Source organism: Etheostoma spectabile, chromosome 14 (genome assembly GCF_008692095.1).
Source record: "Etheostoma spectabile isolate EspeVRDwgs_2016 chromosome 14, UIUC_Espe_1.0, whole genome shotgun sequence".
Taxonomy (NCBI): Eukaryota; Metazoa; Chordata; class Actinopteri; order Perciformes; family Percidae; genus Etheostoma; species Etheostoma spectabile.
The window spans coordinates 24,418,233-24,435,060 of record NC_045746.1 but is presented as its reverse complement, the minus strand read 5'-3'; the positions used below and the strand labels follow the sequence as shown (position 1 = coordinate 24,435,060).

At 41.0% G+C, this 16,828-nt stretch overlaps 1 protein-coding gene across 1 annotated transcript in view; it reads right to left on the bottom strand.

The window, feature by feature from the left end:
- Positions 1-16,828, bottom strand: part of LOC116702047 (chloride channel protein 1) — a 51,834-nt gene that overhangs the window by 23,927 nt on the left and 11,079 nt on the right. Inside the window, exons 4-13 of the mRNA XM_032536102.1 lie at positions 6,808-7,105; positions 6,582-6,713; positions 6,142-6,270; positions 5,147-5,280; positions 4,924-5,001; positions 4,704-4,782; positions 4,377-4,502; positions 3,824-3,908; positions 3,420-3,521; positions 3,122-3,206 (exon numbers count right to left, since the gene is read on the bottom strand). Coding sequence (XP_032391993.1) covers positions 3,122-3,206; positions 3,420-3,521; positions 3,824-3,908; positions 4,377-4,502; positions 4,704-4,782; positions 4,924-5,001; positions 5,147-5,280; positions 6,142-6,270; positions 6,582-6,713; positions 6,808-7,105 — 1,248 coding nt within the window. The remainder of the gene's footprint in view (positions 1-3,121; positions 3,207-3,419; positions 3,522-3,823; positions 3,909-4,376; positions 4,503-4,703; positions 4,783-4,923; positions 5,002-5,146; positions 5,281-6,141; positions 6,271-6,581; positions 6,714-6,807; positions 7,106-16,828) is intronic.

Sequence of the window (16,828 nt, the reverse complement as noted above, 5' to 3'; positions counted from 1 at the left end):
ATTTTACTTCAACCATTTGGCACATTTGCATAGATTCCTCTGAATTTTCTCACAGGGACAAATTGCTGCTGCATAATGCCGCTGCAGGGGAAAAACAACGGCAATGTCATTTAGATTTTTCTACTTTTGTATTTCATGCTTAAGCTAGGGTTGAATTGAGGCCCTGAAATTTATCATTTAGTGTGTGAATGGAAATGTTGAGGCTCCGCTCTTTGAAAGACTGCTGCTGGCCTCGATGAAGCCAGATGTAATAATAGGCTTTCCTGTGCCTTTTTGAAGTTGTGGGTTCACGTCCTGTTTAAAACCCTTGTGGCTTTTAATCTCCTCTCACTGTGCCACTGCTGCTTCTGTCACTCTGCACTGTGCTATCAGTTTGGCTTTCATTCCCCAAAAACTATATATACACTTTCTAGGGGGGGAAGCATCTGTCAAACATACATTTATTTTCTAAAGTGAAATTGTTTAAATGTATATTGTAGGTATCACTTCATTCCCCTGCTGTGTTAAAACAATGCTTTGACTTTGTTATGAAAGGTGCAAGATATTTCTACAATGAGGGTGTGAAAGGCATGCACCGGGAGCATGGAAACACACAAACATGTTCAGGTGTAGCTGATTGACATATGCACACAGATGGATATGGATACACTTACAACACTGTACAACACACACCTGCTTCACACTGTTAGTGTCTATTCTAGCGATCTACTCAAAGCATCTGTGAAACACAAACATGCTCTTAGCTCTTGGTAGGTAAGCTGTTGATACTATAAATGGTTCTGTCTGGCTTTCACCTTAAAACTGCGTTTGTGCGTGCACAGAAGGCAACAAGACATGTAGATTGTCTACAGAACATTAAAGTACAGATTTTTGATTGGTTTACACTTAAGCAACAGAGCTTTTAGCTCATATCTTAAATGTTAATCCATGAGTGTCACACGTAATCTAATATTAGGGTTGTGTACCAATCACTATTTCTCTGGCACGCTATTGATACCTGGAATTTGGTTCCGGTACCAAACAGTACCTTTTTTCGGTACTTTTCCTCTCAGTTTTAAAAATGATTTCAAACCTATTCATCCTATTTACTTAGAACATTGTTATTTATTTAGAACATTTTACATGCAACACAAAATTAAACACCTCCCTCTCCAAACAAACTATCAATTGCCTTGTTGCTCAAATTTGCTTTAGAAATAAAGTTGCCTTACAACATCAGCCTGCCAGTCAGTCAGTAGGGTATAGTGAACACTGTGGTACCTGCCTGTCACAGAGGAAGTCTAACGTTAACCCATACCACGACCAATTTCGCCTCGCCGTTATATACGCTGTCTGCGTGGAGTTTTGAAAAGTGTTACCACACTTGCAACCGCTTTGGCATCATTGCCTTGACTCACTGTGACTTTAACAAAGTCAATGTTTGATTTAATTTGATTTTAATTTGATTTAAAGTGAGTTGGTCCTAGTACAATGGTAATTTGGTCAGTACCTAAAAAAAGGTACAGAGTTCAGTACCCAAACCTATCTAACGTGCCGTCACACTTCATTAAACATTGAAAATAATGTGGCTATAGACAAGCTGTGCAGAAATGGAACAATAGATTTGAACAACATGAAATCCTTAAGGGCCGTCCACACTAAATAACTATAACGATGTGAGCATCCACACTGCTGAACGTTAACGTTCTCCAAAACAGCGACGTCAAGCACGCACTGCACACTCCAGCTGATACAGATATAGGTGCAGCTGTGGCTCAGGTGGTCGAGCGGTCGCCTACCAATTAGAAGGTTGGTGGTTCAATCCCTGGCAGTCCCATGTTGAAGTTTCTTTGGGCAAGACACTGCATCCCTAATTGCTCCTGATGCTGCGCCATCGGAGTGTGAATGTGTGAATGTTTATCTAATGAGCAGATGGCACTTTGTAGGCAGCCTTTGCCACAGTGTATGAATTAGTGTGTATGGTTATGTAAACACGCATTGAGTAGTCATTAAGACTAGAAAAACGCTATATATATTATGTTGTTTATATTACATTTATACCGTCTATAATAATATAGACAGCATACGTTGTAACATCTGCTGTATATATTATACGTATTACATTACATATTACATATACAGTATGTACAACATATATATAAGAAATGTCTTTAGTAATATCCCTAATATTTGTGAATTTGGGTGCATTGATGAACCAATAAAGTATGACGCCGACAGCTGCCTTCCCAAGGAAACAGCGGGCGTGCAGAGCACCGGAACAAAAACACCAACAGTACGATAATCACATCTGAAACATAACATTCACTCTCAAAGATGTTTAAAAATACAAAAATATACAGAGCTAAAAGATCGTAGCCCCACCAAAGGGAAAAGTTGCACCACAAACCACCTGTGTGAAACAAATCTCTCCCCAATGTCTCTCTCCGCCGTGTCATGCTGTAAATACAGAAGGATTTTGACTGGCTGTCAGTGTTTCTATCATTCATCAAATCGCTGACATTGCTCTCCACCGTTGTTGTCGTTAGTTGTGGTGTGGACCCCGCCATCCACTTGAGTTAGAACGATTTTTAAAACGATGTATTTATAGTTATCGGTGCGGATGGCCCTTTTAGAATTCATCCTAGCACACTAATACCACTGCCAGATCAAAGTTTGTTGCTGTTTTTCCCTCAAAGGTGCATAAGGCAAATGTTCATGTTGGTGACTCCCTGTGGGACCAAGAGATCAACTTCAATACGCAAAAATCCTGTGATGTAGGGTCAGTAAAGGGAACACAGCAGGCTTGTATTTATCAAGTCTACTAGTCTGTGACGTGTCCAAAGAGATAAAAGATCTAAGAGATTGTTGGATTTTATTTTGTGGTTACGATACATCATAGCCTGACAACTGATATTGGACACCACAACTTTGTTCTGTGGTGTTTTAAAGCAAGTGTACTCTTACATAAATAATAGTAGTGGTGTTTTAAAACATTAGTTAGTGCTGTTCGCTTTTGTGGGGTGGCTTTTAGTGGAGATTTTTGTTCCTCAGCTCGCTGTAGCTGTCAGCATTGCGTGCACGTACAAACAGATTGTTAATGCCCTGTATTCTTCCTTGTTCATAACAATATTTGAGCTCTGACCTCTCCTGCCATGAACTGTCCAAACCCGGGAGGGAAGGTCAAGGTGGCGATGACCAGCGTTACCACAGCTGGAAAGATCAGCCGGCTGGGAGGGAAAACAGGACAAAAAGGTTTGTTAATGAAATGAGATATTAAATATCTCTAATAATCAAAATCCAAACAAAATTCAAATAATCAAAATTCATTAGAATAATAAATGTTCATTTTAAGTGATCGAGTATTAAGATCCCATGCCATACCATGTGTGTGTGTATATATATATATATAAAAAGCAAATATTTAAAAATATGAGACTCACTGTTTGGTGAGGAAGCGGGTCATGGCGTTGGGTCGCCTCATGAACAGCACCACCTGTCTGTTGAGATAGACGAAGAACGCCCCCAGGAACCCACAGGAGATCCTGCAAAGGAATAAACTTAAATTAGCCAAGTTAAGTCATCTATTCCCTCGTAACACCTGCATGTCCTATGTCTCCATCTCTCCCCGAGATAAAGGGTGAACCAATTATTGGACTCTCCGTGTTTTTAAATGCTACATTTGCATAAAGTTTGGCTTATTAACATTTACCATCTTGTCCATTAGGAAGATTTGACACACACTGACACACACACACACACACACACACACACACACACACACACACACACACACACACACACACAATGCCATTAATGTCTTTGTCTCAGTTTTCTAGTCGCTTACCCAATGATGGCGAATGCCGGCAGCTCCTGAAGGTCAAAAGGGAAATCCATGCGGAAGTTTGTCCTGAACAGAGCAGTGATGGTTACTGAAAGACGAAGAAAAGGCGAAGAAGTGAAATTTACAGAATTTCAACAATAATGTTTATTAAGTCTGTAGATTAAAAATGTTGTACATCATCTCTGTAACTTGCTACTGATTGAGTACTGATTGACTTCTTTTTGGACGGTCATGGGAAAGTGTTGGCACAGTGAAACGAGAAAAGATATTTTTTGTTTGTCTGGAACTCACTTAAGTTATTTACAAGACATTTTCATAACCTAAGTCAGGTATTAAAATAACTCTGCATTTACATGGTGGAGGACACCACCTAGTGGAAAACTTGCTTGATGTGCCTCAAGTAAATCAGTGTCACTAAAAAAGATGTGAGTTGCTTGGTCATGACTATTGAAGTAAAGGCGCCCTCTAGTGCCTGTTTGATTAAGAGAAAGTGACACAATCTTGATCACATTTAAATAACTAAATATCTTGATGAATACTTTTCTCCAATACATACCTGCATCTTTGTTGAACACTGATAACACTCTGAATATGAACGCACTAAATGTAGCGGCAAAGTATCCTCTCCAGTAGTTTCTCACAGCAAAGTATGTGGATGTTACCTCTATACTGAAGAGCACACCTGGAGAAAGAAAATAGGGAAAGAACCAGAAATTAAACAGGCAGCAACCGAAAACAATGCACTAAGCCAAAGCTAAAGACTAGTAAATGCTAACAACATGAGAGTTCCCCCAAGCCCCATTTTTTCTTATTTACATAGATATCAAATGAGTGTGAATTTTGAATGTGTTAGTGGGACACAGAACAGAAAAAGGCTGTGTACCTCCAAGTGGAGTACCAAAGCAGCAGCCCACCCCGACAGCACAGCCTACTGTCAGGATGTCTGTATAACAGTATGGATTCTACTGATCCAGAGAGGAAGAGGAGGATTAAGACAACAGAAAGACATGTAGATGAGGAATGTTACATACAGTTCATGTTTGTTTTTATAATCACACTTAAAAGTTGCATGTAAATGAAAATGTTTCTTAACATCAGATTACCTGATAAGCTCCAGAGAAACAGGACATGAACCTGCTGAGAACTGCAGCACAGATGCTGGCGATGTGAACAAACGGGCCCTGAGTGGAAATGACGAGGGAAATGAAATGAAATGATGTTCTATAGCGGTTCATACTGTAAGACCAACCACCAAAGATGCTGTTGGTTGTTAGATTGACTAAAAATGTATAGGGAGACATTGTTTAATAAACCTGGATGATCTACCTCTTTGCCTACAGGCATGCCGCTGCCCAGGGCAGCCGTCAGTCCAATGACCTTAGCAACAAAGGCCTTGAGAGTTAAATACTCCTTAAGCACCACACCTCTCAGGATGGTCTTCAGCTCTGGGATGCCAGAACCTGAGACACAAGGTGGAACAGAGGTTGTTTAGTAGGGGAAGGGGAGGACAAAGACGTTTGAAATACAGAATAATTCAAACGTTTTATGGAAAAGTCCAGATGACGCTGGTGCAACCGGCCAGCGCCAACCATGTAAAAAGCACACAGATGCACAATCCAATTTAATAACTTCCATAACCTTGAATTACTTGCTTAGAGAAGCTACAACTTTCATGTTTGTTGAGGTTTTTGTCGTATCCAAACCATTTGTTCTTGATTTGCAGAGAAATAACTTATTAGTAATCACCTCATGTAAAAAAAAAGGTGGGAGATAATGTGAAAAAGATTATTTTGTATTCTTGTGAAGCTCAGATAGGTAATCATGCACCCTGAAGGGCTCAGACGCAGCTGGGTTTCATTCCAATCAAAAGTTACAGCATCTGATTTCACTGATTTGCAGGGATGACTATTCCAGTATGTGATGTTGCATACAAAAGTACATAGTACAATATGCATTAATAATCTGAGGCATTCTATGAGAGACTAAAGGCCCTGACACAATAAACCGACGACCGGGGACTAGTGGCGGCCCTCGTCGCCTTTGTCTTGGCCAAAATTTAGCACTGGAATACACCGCTGAGACTATAACCAACTGTTCGTGCCTACGTGAGAGGACTAGACACTTGTTTGATTTCCTCACTCTCGTTTTCAAGCCGAACGGACAAACAGATGAACTGGCTGTTCAGCCAACGCCAATTCAACATGTTGAATTCACAGAAAAACGGCTGACGGGACATACCGCACAAACTAGGCCGACGGTCGGCCTGGTGGTGTGTCATGTGCCTTAAAGAACATAGCAACAAGGAGGAAGGGGGTACAGACCGATAGCTTGAGGAGCGACCAGGTGACAGAAGAGGGAGGAGAAGAGGATGAAGATCAGGGGATATGAAACCCAGGCCAGGTACTGCAGGGGGATATTTCCCCTCAGCTCCCCATAAATCCATTTATAGGCTGAGGGAGGGAGGGAGGGAAGAGAGGAGAGGAGAAGATATGGCAGAAGTGGAGGAAAAAAAAGGAAAAACAAAAGAATGATAGATTAAAAAGATAAGTATAAATAGCAGGGGTGTAGGATGAAGTAAGGAGAAACGGGTGATAGAGGAGAGCAGGAGAAGAATAGAAGACAGAAGTAGTAGACAGAAGGTAAAGAGTGAGACAGGCATAAAAGTAAAGAGAAGGAAGAGAAAAATGCAAATGTTGTTTTGCACCAGCTTTTCCTTTACTTTATTGGCTTCTGCAATGCATTATGGGATCTGTAGTCTTACCTTGGAGACTCTTTGCACTGGCATAGTCCATTGTCCAGCTGACCAGCGCCATCGTGATGCCCAGCAGAACAAGGAAGATCCAGTCTTCTCCCAACCTGGTCACAAGGAATCGCTGCACTCGTGCTATACAGTCTGACAAAACCAAAAAAAACACAAAAGCTCACCAAAAAAAAAAGGAAAAACAACAAGGAAATCTATTTTTTTTTTTTAAATCATGATTGCTCACCTCTACATTTGGAGTAGGAGCGTTTCTTCTTCATAGAGGATGTGAGGTCAGCTGTTTGCTCATCTAGCTCATCAGCCTCTGCCTCCATGTTAGGCTGATGCCTGTTCCTTGGTCTGCTGTGATAGCCGTGCTGGTGTCGACTGTGGCATCCATTTTGACCATGGCCACGCCGGCCATGTCGTGTCCTGCCATGGCCGCGGGGATGGTTGCCATGTTTCTTGATCTGTCTCTCTGTCAGCAGGCGTGTGGCCTCCCGCCTGCCGGAGCCTCCTTGGTTTTCTTGGTACTCCCCATAGAGCTGTCAATCATATAAGGTAATCCACCACATAAGTTAACCAATCCATTAATCAATCAGTCTAGATAAGAACAACTTGCACAAATGTCCAGCATGCATTCATTAGACATGAACAAGTACAGGTAGTTCCTGAGAAAGTGAGAATGGAGAGTGTGATAGTAGTACTCTCCTTTTGGCACGCTGGCAGAGGAGTGTCCATTTTAAAAATAGACAGGAGCACGTGTTGACCCAAACAGCTCTAATGGAAGCGGAAACACGGGCTCTGCCTCTAGATTTATCACCTCTGGACAGACTCCATGAAAATTGCCTGGGTAATCTGGGAAAGAGATCAATTCTCATCTACCTCTATCATTAGCACACATATTTCTTTCAGTAGGAGTAGGAGTTCCCTCTTGGATCTCCTGAACCTTGTTTTATCCTTTTCTTTAAACACAAGCAAACAATTTCACACACTTCCAACATAAGCTGCAAAATATAGTAAATAGTTTCTCTCTTTTTTTAATGTTGATGAATTTGCTATACTTTTGACAGCGCAGAACCCAACTAAAGTTATTTTCCTCATTCCCACTACTCACAATCACAATTAATCGTATTTATTATTTTTATACTTATACAAAATTGTATTTGTAGTAATTACTGTATTTATTTATCTACACTACTGAAGCAATGTGTAATAATCCAGCACTGAGGGCTCATATATATTCTTCAGTGTTTCCCATACATTGGATTATTTGTGGCGGCCAATCACAGATTCCTTTCCTTTAAAATATTTCATTGTAAAGCTGCGCAAAGTGCATTTATTTACTTACATTTGGTCCCATCCGCTTGACCACAGTAAGCCTCTGGCTTAAGTTCCTACATTCTGATACATTTTTTCTCATTTATGGTGGATACATCTTAATTTTTGTAAAGGAAAATACTAAGTTCTGGTGGCAGGTAACGCTTCAAAATATAAATGAATATAAAGCAAAATACGGATAAATGAATTGTCAGTGATATAAGAGTGTAACTTTGTAGTAACTGTGGTTTGATGCATACTTCCATACAGCTCACATAGTGTTTCAAAACATGGATATGGACAGCTATTTAAAACGACTGAGACGTTTTTGCAAGTTATGACACCCCAATTTAATACTGATCAGCGGCAGTGCAGTCTGCCATGCAGACAGACAGCATTCAGAGCACCGGCAGAAGGCCGAGGATGTTCACTCTGTAGATGTGGAGTCTGGTACAACCTAACTTTAGAAAAAGCAAGCCCATTAGCGCTAGCTTTATAACTGAGCGTTCAGACCCAGTCAATTCAGAGCCAGCCGCATGTGTAAGAGGCTGGCTGCTGGAAATCAAACATTTCGGCTATCGTGATTTTCCTTTGGCATTGGCTAAAATCTCCAGGGAGGGGGGGTGGGACCCTGTAGAGAATAAGACTTAACATACTTGCTGTCTTCAAAGCAGCAGGGTGTGGGTCAAGAAGACGTTTTCTCCAGGTTACATGTAATCATGCCACAAATAGACTCTAATTCTGTGGGAAACACTGTTCTTGGTACATCAAGAGCAGACAATAGAACTCCAGGAATACAACTGACAAGCTGATAAGTTGTGTCTGGTGCTGACACTTTCAACATCCGGGCAGTAACCTTTCAACAGCTTCTAATTTAGCAAGTTCATGGACAGATGGGTGGACGGATGGATTAACACACAGACACTCACACACACTCGAAACACACACACACACACATAGTGATGGCAATGCTGGGTGAGCAGAGATGCCAGTCATCACAGAGTGAAACTTGAGCAGCATAATACACAATGTGCTGTAACTGAATGCCAACACAGACTCAAACAATAGAAGCCACAGATGTCTTGATTGGGTAGGCGTTGCTCATGTGTTCAATCTTAACACAATGCGCCTCGCTTAAGTGTCTTGTAGCTCAGCAAAACAAAAAAAATTATTTTTAAAATGAAATGCACAAGAACCTTCAAAGAGATGTCCCATGCATTCTAAGAAGGTAGGATTTTCTCATCAAAGATTATCACTGAAATGTCCTGAAAGCTCATGTCTGCAAGGGCCTTACACACAAAGAGTGCACACACATTCACTTCAAAGGTGACAATTATCACCTTAGCATAATGTAACGACAGACAGATACATAATAAACTGTCAACATCACACCTTGAGTAACCACACCGCACTGATTCTTTTTCAGACATTTTAGAAAGTTTCATGTACACAGAAACATCTTTCTTGGCAGCCCCTGTACAACAAACACAAACGTATACAGGCCCCTCATATTAACTAACACAAATTGGCCCACTTGCTGTCATTGGTTGATTTTAGAGCTGTCACTTGTCACTTGTAGTTTAAAGCAGCATAACACATGGAGCCCTATAGATGCACACAGCAAAGCAATGATTGTTTGCTGTTAACTTTGAGAATAATAAAGACAGTTACATTTGTTTGTTGTTTAATCAAAGTAAATCACGTAAAATGTGTCAGTCATGCACGTCTGCTGACATTAGCACTAGCAAGTAGGGCTGCACAATATTGGAAAAAACTGACATTGCAATATATATTGTGATATAAAAAGAGACAGTAAAATTTACAAGATGACAACTATTGCGGTGATTTTGTAGGGGAGTGCGTCTACATAGAAAATAAAAATGAAACAGGAGCTTTTCCAATGTGAACCATTCTTAGTTTAACTATAATGCTTTAAAAACACTAAAGCAAGTAGGTGCTGTGACTACTCTTGTGATGTGACTTTAGAGAGGGAAGTTAGGTAGTTAAATACACTGGTTGACTCAGGCCACCATTGTATTTATATAATACTATCAATCCAGGCTAAAGTAAATGAGATTAATAATGCACGCGTGTTGCTTCCTCTTATTTTCAGGTTGTGGTCGACTAGCATACACACGTTGCCCACATGCCTCCTGTCTTAAAGGGGAAGGGTCAGCCGGAAACAAACATGAACAAAGGAGAACGGTGAAACTTCACTTTTCTATCAAGCAGCAAAAAAGTTGTAGTTAACACTGCAAGTCTTGCGATGTGACCATCGCACATGCACACGTCACAATGTAAACGATGAAACAACATATTGTGCAGTCTCACTATCAACTACAATGGAAGTGGCAACATAATTATTTCTCCAAATTCACATATACTAAACATCTCTATTTGAGACAGCCAAGTCGCATGTTTTAGAAATGCAATCAGCTGTTCACTGCTATGCAGGCCAGGCCAGGACCTCCAACATGGTCACCACAGAGTATGTTATGTTGTCAGAAATCCATCCTTGCTACGCTCTCCTCCTTTACTTCATTCCACCTTCCTGTTTTCCCTCTGAAACTCTACTCTGCATTAATCACTTACCTCCTTCCATCGTTGCCCCTACTCTTTGCCGACACTACTGAAACACTACTCTGGGTTAAATTTAGTACCGGTGTGATCCAATATTCTTCATTACACTTCCCACACCTCTCTCTCACCATCAGTCTATCTTTCAATGCCTCATCATATTCCTCGGTTTTTCCTATGTGTCTCTCTCACTCTGTCCTTCCAGCTGTCTTTTAGTCTCTCAAGAACTTATGGAGAGGAAGTATGAACTGGTAATAACTACTCCAAACAGCCAAGTTTCCAAAATATTCTATTATATTCCTATTCCCCTCCTCCACAGTGCAGACATACTAATGTATGTATCTAGTGGAGGGTCAGGTACAGCGCAATGCCCCATTGGAAGGGCTCAGTGCCCTGCTCATAGACATTTCTGCAGTCTTAACTAGAACTGGGTATTGCTTGTAATGTTTAAATACTCGTGCTAATACAATACAGGAGTTTTTGCACCAACAATACTATACTCTATAAATATGTTTTTCAAAATAAACAAAATCAAAAAAGTCTTGACTTAAATGTCAAATGCTGTCAAAGTACAAGCAGTCATACAAGAATTTTGCCTACATTAAAAAGAGAATAAGTAAACAAGATAATGCATCTGACCAGACATTCAATGTTAACTTTATGAACTTGACAGTGTTAATACTACTCAGTCAGTCCTGACCTATATCATAATGTACATGAAGCATGTGACTAAAACATCCGCTGGAGCTTCCACTCCTTCCTCACAATTGATCAAATTTTTATCACGATCACAATTTTGGCTTCCCACGATTTGTGTGATCGAGCGATATTTTAAATCATTCCGTTCATAGAAAGCTCCGGGTTTTTTACCGCAGCGTAAACCATGGTCTGATCATGTGCCACTCAGGAAATCCTTCCTACCACAGGCAATAACAGTTTTTAACAGGTCATCACTGGGTGCCAGATAAGACTTTTGGACCACCCGCTATATGACTTTGAGCCATGAAATGTCAGGTCTCAGTTCAGGGACGTTTCAGCCTTGTTAATCCAGTTGCTACTGTAGCTAATGTTAACGTTACCTGCTGTGTTACGTGTTGTTAGTGTTTCTAGCATGACATGCACCGATGTTTCTGTTGTCTCTAACATCTGTTTTGGTGCAACCCAGACATTAAAGCGGCACCGTAATGAGGTACCAAAATTTGCGATGATATTTTGTCCGGTAGATAACGGGCATATACACCATACAGTTTCAACATAGGTGGAACGCAGCACAAAATGGATGAATAAGCCGGAATGTAGCACAATATGGATGTAAAAGCAGTTATAAAAAGCCTATGTGACAATACAATTTGATTTGGTTAAAAACAAATAATCGTGATCGCAATATTGATCAAATCAATCGTAATTATCATTTTGACCATAATCATGCAGCCCTATTTAAAAGAAACATAAATTCCATGATCCCATCACGTTTTCCACGTTTTTGACCATTTGAGGTCTGACTGCTGATATCTGTATCCACCACCTTCTTCTGCAATAATCTGATGGCATCCGACAGGTAAATAAGGCCCCCAACTTTCTATCTCTAACAACTGCTAATATTCACATAAAAGCGCTGGACGGAAACGCATATTTCATTTTGGCAATTTTTCTGGAAATGAAAAATTATTTAAATTTAAAATGTGCACTGCAGTACATTTGGATAGACTTCTGGCTACCGTTTTTGTTATTATATTGTCAGCAGTCAGCTGCATGCCCTCTGCTTTGAGAGATGTTTAGAGATATTCATTGATGATGTTGTGATGGAATGGGGATGATATTTTTCCATATTGATTATATACCATTGTGAGAATGAACTCCATTGGACATCATCATAATCGGTCCTCTGATATTCAAATAACACTATTAATAATAATACGTTAAATTATATAGCACCTTTCACTCACTCACTCACTCAGGGGTAATCCCCAATAGTCAAATATTCAATGCTTTAATGGAAAGAGCTTGATTCAACGGCCAGACTCACAGTCGAATCTTGGCAGCGCAACACATTCTCCTTGCAAGGTTTTACTTGGTTTTGCTCGTCTCAAATCTTTAAAGCTTTTATCAATTTAAAAAAGTGGGTAAATAAATCCAACCGCCCCATGACAGATTTAGGTTTGACTTTTCATGATCCGTGAACGACGGTCGCCCTCACCCCTCCACATGATTCAACGATCAGTTGAAGATAGGCAAAACTTTACAATTCGAATTTTACAATGACATTTTTTTAGTCGGGGACACCCGTACATTCACTCAATCAATAACCTTTATTTATATATTCGGGAGCAGACGTCAAGTCTTCACAAGAAATGACAAAATAGAAAATGCAGACATCAAGCTTAACACATAAAAGGCATTAAAGAAAAAAATCTAAATGAGTCTTCAGCTGTTTTTCTCAAGAGTTCAAGCCCAATGGGCGAGAGTTCCAGATTTTAGAAGCTACAACCTTAAAAGCTCAGTCTCCTTTTGTTTTGAGCCTGGAGCGAGGGACCTCGGAGACCTGCTGCTGATGTAGGACTGCCTTAGCTCTTTAATGTAAGCAGAATCTTAAACGGAAGTCTAAATTTGATGGGTAGCCAGGGTAAAAAAAGAATGAGAAAACATACCTCTGTACAGAGCTACATGTGAGTGCATGCCATTATAATCTGTCATTTAAAGTCAGACCTAATGCATATGAAGGTCTTCTAAAATAGAATATACATTCTCTTCACATGACAGCCAACTAGAGCCCTGCACGGGACTGTTTTTTTTTTAAATTTTTTTTTATTGCACTCCTGCCCGCTTCCGGGGGATTTCTGACCATTAACGCCCGCTCTCGCAGTGTGTGTTCTGCTCCTGCCCGTTCTTGCAGCTTGTGTGTTGGGTCCAGCCTGCATGGCAAACTGACTGATTATCAATGGACTGACCATTGATTTTGTGTCTTCTCCCTCCTGCAGGGAATCTACTCATGTAGTTTTAATAAATATGCATATCTGTCGGTAAAAAGTAGCAAAAAATCACGTTCTAATGCAGAATTTAAGTGCAACAATAGATTATTCTAGTGCAATATGAGGGCAAAGTGACATTGAATTCTTTTATTAATTTTACTTATTTTAGAATGTGCTGTTGGCTGGGTTTTGTTTTGCTCAGGTTGTTTTCAATATAAATATGTCCATGTTTTACTCTCTAACCAATTTCCTGTTAAAGTCCCTGTTGATTGGATCGGTCGCCGTAGGAGCAGAGCACAGTGCCCCGAGAAAGAGAGATGGAGTACAGTAGTGTTTGGCTGGTGTTTAACTCGATGCACCGTGTGCGTTGCCGATTTTCTAATGAAACCAAACTAGGCAAAGCTAACAGTCGGTAACAAGCTAGGCAAAGCTAACAGTCGGTAACAAGCTAGGCAAAGCTAACAGTCGGTAACAGCACTGATCAGGAGCGGACCAGGACTCGCAGTCTATTTTTGGACCGCCCGCTCCCAGCCGCAGCCCCGTTTAAACCGCCTGCCCCCGCAAAATTTGTGTTGGGTCCCGCAGGACCATTGGGATCCCAATCCAGTCCTCTACTGCTAACCCCCCCATTCATGTGTAGCAGATAGCAGTAGGAGTTGTAATTATTATCGTAATGACTTATTTGTGTTTTCTCAGTGTTTCATATTTAGCCATCTTCAAGGGACTATTATTAATAAAATAATTAGAATACACAATATTCACGTACACAGAGATAAAGACACCCACGATGCACAAAACAATTACGAAAAAACAAATAAGTATGTGACAAGAAACTGTTGTTCTCTGCTCTGTGCTCTGCTCCATTGGGAGACAGAGTTAACATAAGGATAACCCCAGCCAACATGGCCTTCAAAAATGCACTCACACACCTACACAGGTTAAATTACTTTGCACTTCCTGGACTACTCATAGGAATAGTGTTTCAACAAGCATTAAATTCTATAGGTCACCATGATCACCAGCCCTTACATACCAGCCAATAAACACCGCAGCGGCTCTGCAGCTGTACATCTATTTTCCAAATGATTAATCATTTACGAAAAACTAAGTGATTGTTTATTATTTCAGGGCTGTTGTATCTCATTGCCTAACAACCTGCAAGTGTTTCTATTTTTTTGGGGTCTCTCGACAACACTGAGAACATTTTATACCAGATCATCCCATCGCCATACTGAAAATCCTCCAGATGTTCTGAGACACCCTTCACACTGTCTTCATCGAAAACATACATGTAACTACATGACTGGTGAAGATTAGCACCACTCCAAATGCAGGATCGGGTTTCCTTTTTTTAGAACACACATGGACAAGAACCCTACACACAAAATGAGGTAATAACACCAACACATAGACAGCCAAAGACATACATAGAAGGACACACATACTGTACAAATAACATTCAAAACATACTGTGTCACAAAAGTAATTCCTAGATGTGTGAAGACCAACCAGGGCTTAAGAAACGAGGCGCAGAAAGGGTAGCAAACAGGTGGCCGGCCGGGAAAGAAAGAAACAGCAAGACAGCAACAGAGTCTGTATATGTGTGTGCACTGTGCACGTTTTATGTGCAAGCCAAGATCAGGGGCAAAGGAGGTGCACAGTGTCTGAGCACCTGTTGCGTGACTATGTGCATGACCCTGTTGTTGTACATCAGCTAATTGGTCTTCACCATGTCTCGAACTCACACACATGCATACACACAACAGATTGTGGTTTATTAACAGGCTCACACACAATAAGTCAGTCAGGCTCCATCCATGCACTGCCAATACAGGTGCGTCATGCAAGAATGACATGAGAGATTCAGATGGGAAAAAACGTGGGACACACTATACAGAGTGAGAGTAAGAGAGGTATAAGAATGACAGAAATGGCTGACGTTAAGAAAAACAGATGGACATAGAAAGACAGAAAGAGCAACAGAGAGAGAAAGCATAAGAGGAATGAGAGAGAGAGAGACACTGACCAGGGTCTGCTTGTATCTCAGAGCCTTCCTTTCCGACGCATCTGCGGCCATTGACACACTGTCACTGTCCCAAAAATAAACCTGCTCACCGTCCGTCTCAGCATTACCAGGACTGTGCTGGATTTCCAGCCAGGACACTCTCTCTCACACTCTCTCACACACACACACACACACACACGCTGTATTGCCACACAGGGAGAGACATACACAAGCATGGACCCCCACACACTCACTCTCACACATATTCTGATATGGTGTAAACTAGCTCCAGCAGGGGTTACCCCCCTAGGCCCCAAGCTAACTGCCCACCCATGTGAAGTCAGCAATGAACAAGAAAACCAAATGTCAGAAATGTCAACTGATTCAATGTACTGTACCAAATACCTATTGCTTAACATCTAGAAACATGGGGTGGAAGGGCTGAAGCAATCGCACACTGCTGCAAAGACCTGGGTCAATCCATGGCAGCACAGCTTCTGGCTTTCACAGGAGCTCCATCAAACACAGCTACACTGTTTGCATGTGTGAAGCTAGTGAGGTATAATTTCTTTGTTGTTGTATAGCAACTCCCACTGTCCGGTCATTATTTGTGTGATTAATAAAATAGGCAGCAATTGAGGGTTCTTTAGTAGCATGTGGAAAAACTGGTGACTGTGTTGTCGATTGATAATTTTAACATGCACTTGCGTCCCAGCTGTTAATTAGGGATGACTTAGGAGTTTTCCATTGTCCCATATCATCTATCAAGTGATCTGGACTCCTTGTTTGATTCCCGATATAGGAAAAGGGCAGCGCAATGACAAATCTAATAGTGTGCCTGGATGTTTGCTTCCCTATGGGGTTATTTATTACATCACCAAATGATTTTAAATTTCCAGTGGTCCAGATTACTGGTTTTAGCCCGGGAATTACAGTATTACTAGCTTGGGAAAAGATGGTTCTACATTTCTTGGTGTGCTGTATGCCACTTTATATGCAGACGGGCTTCGTATGTGAGTTATAACTGAAAAGATCCAAGTGATTGTGCGGTAACTCCAGTTCACATCAGTAGGTGGGGAAGAATGTTGCCTCCAGAATATGTGATCAGGCGCCAAATCCCTGCGTGTGTTCATCAGCAGTCAAGTGTTAAATTAATCAATCTACCTGGGCGGGGTGCACAAGTATGACCTATGCATGGGAAATGGTGTGAAATGGTGGCTATTGTGAAACCTGACCAAAGTGCTGGCAGTGACTGGGTGTGTCAGCATACCAGCTTGACTTTGAAAGGAAAGAGGGTGACACAGCAGGTGAAAAGTCATGATTATTCAACAGCGGTACTGATAAAAAACACACACACACACACACACACACACACACACACACACACACACACACAC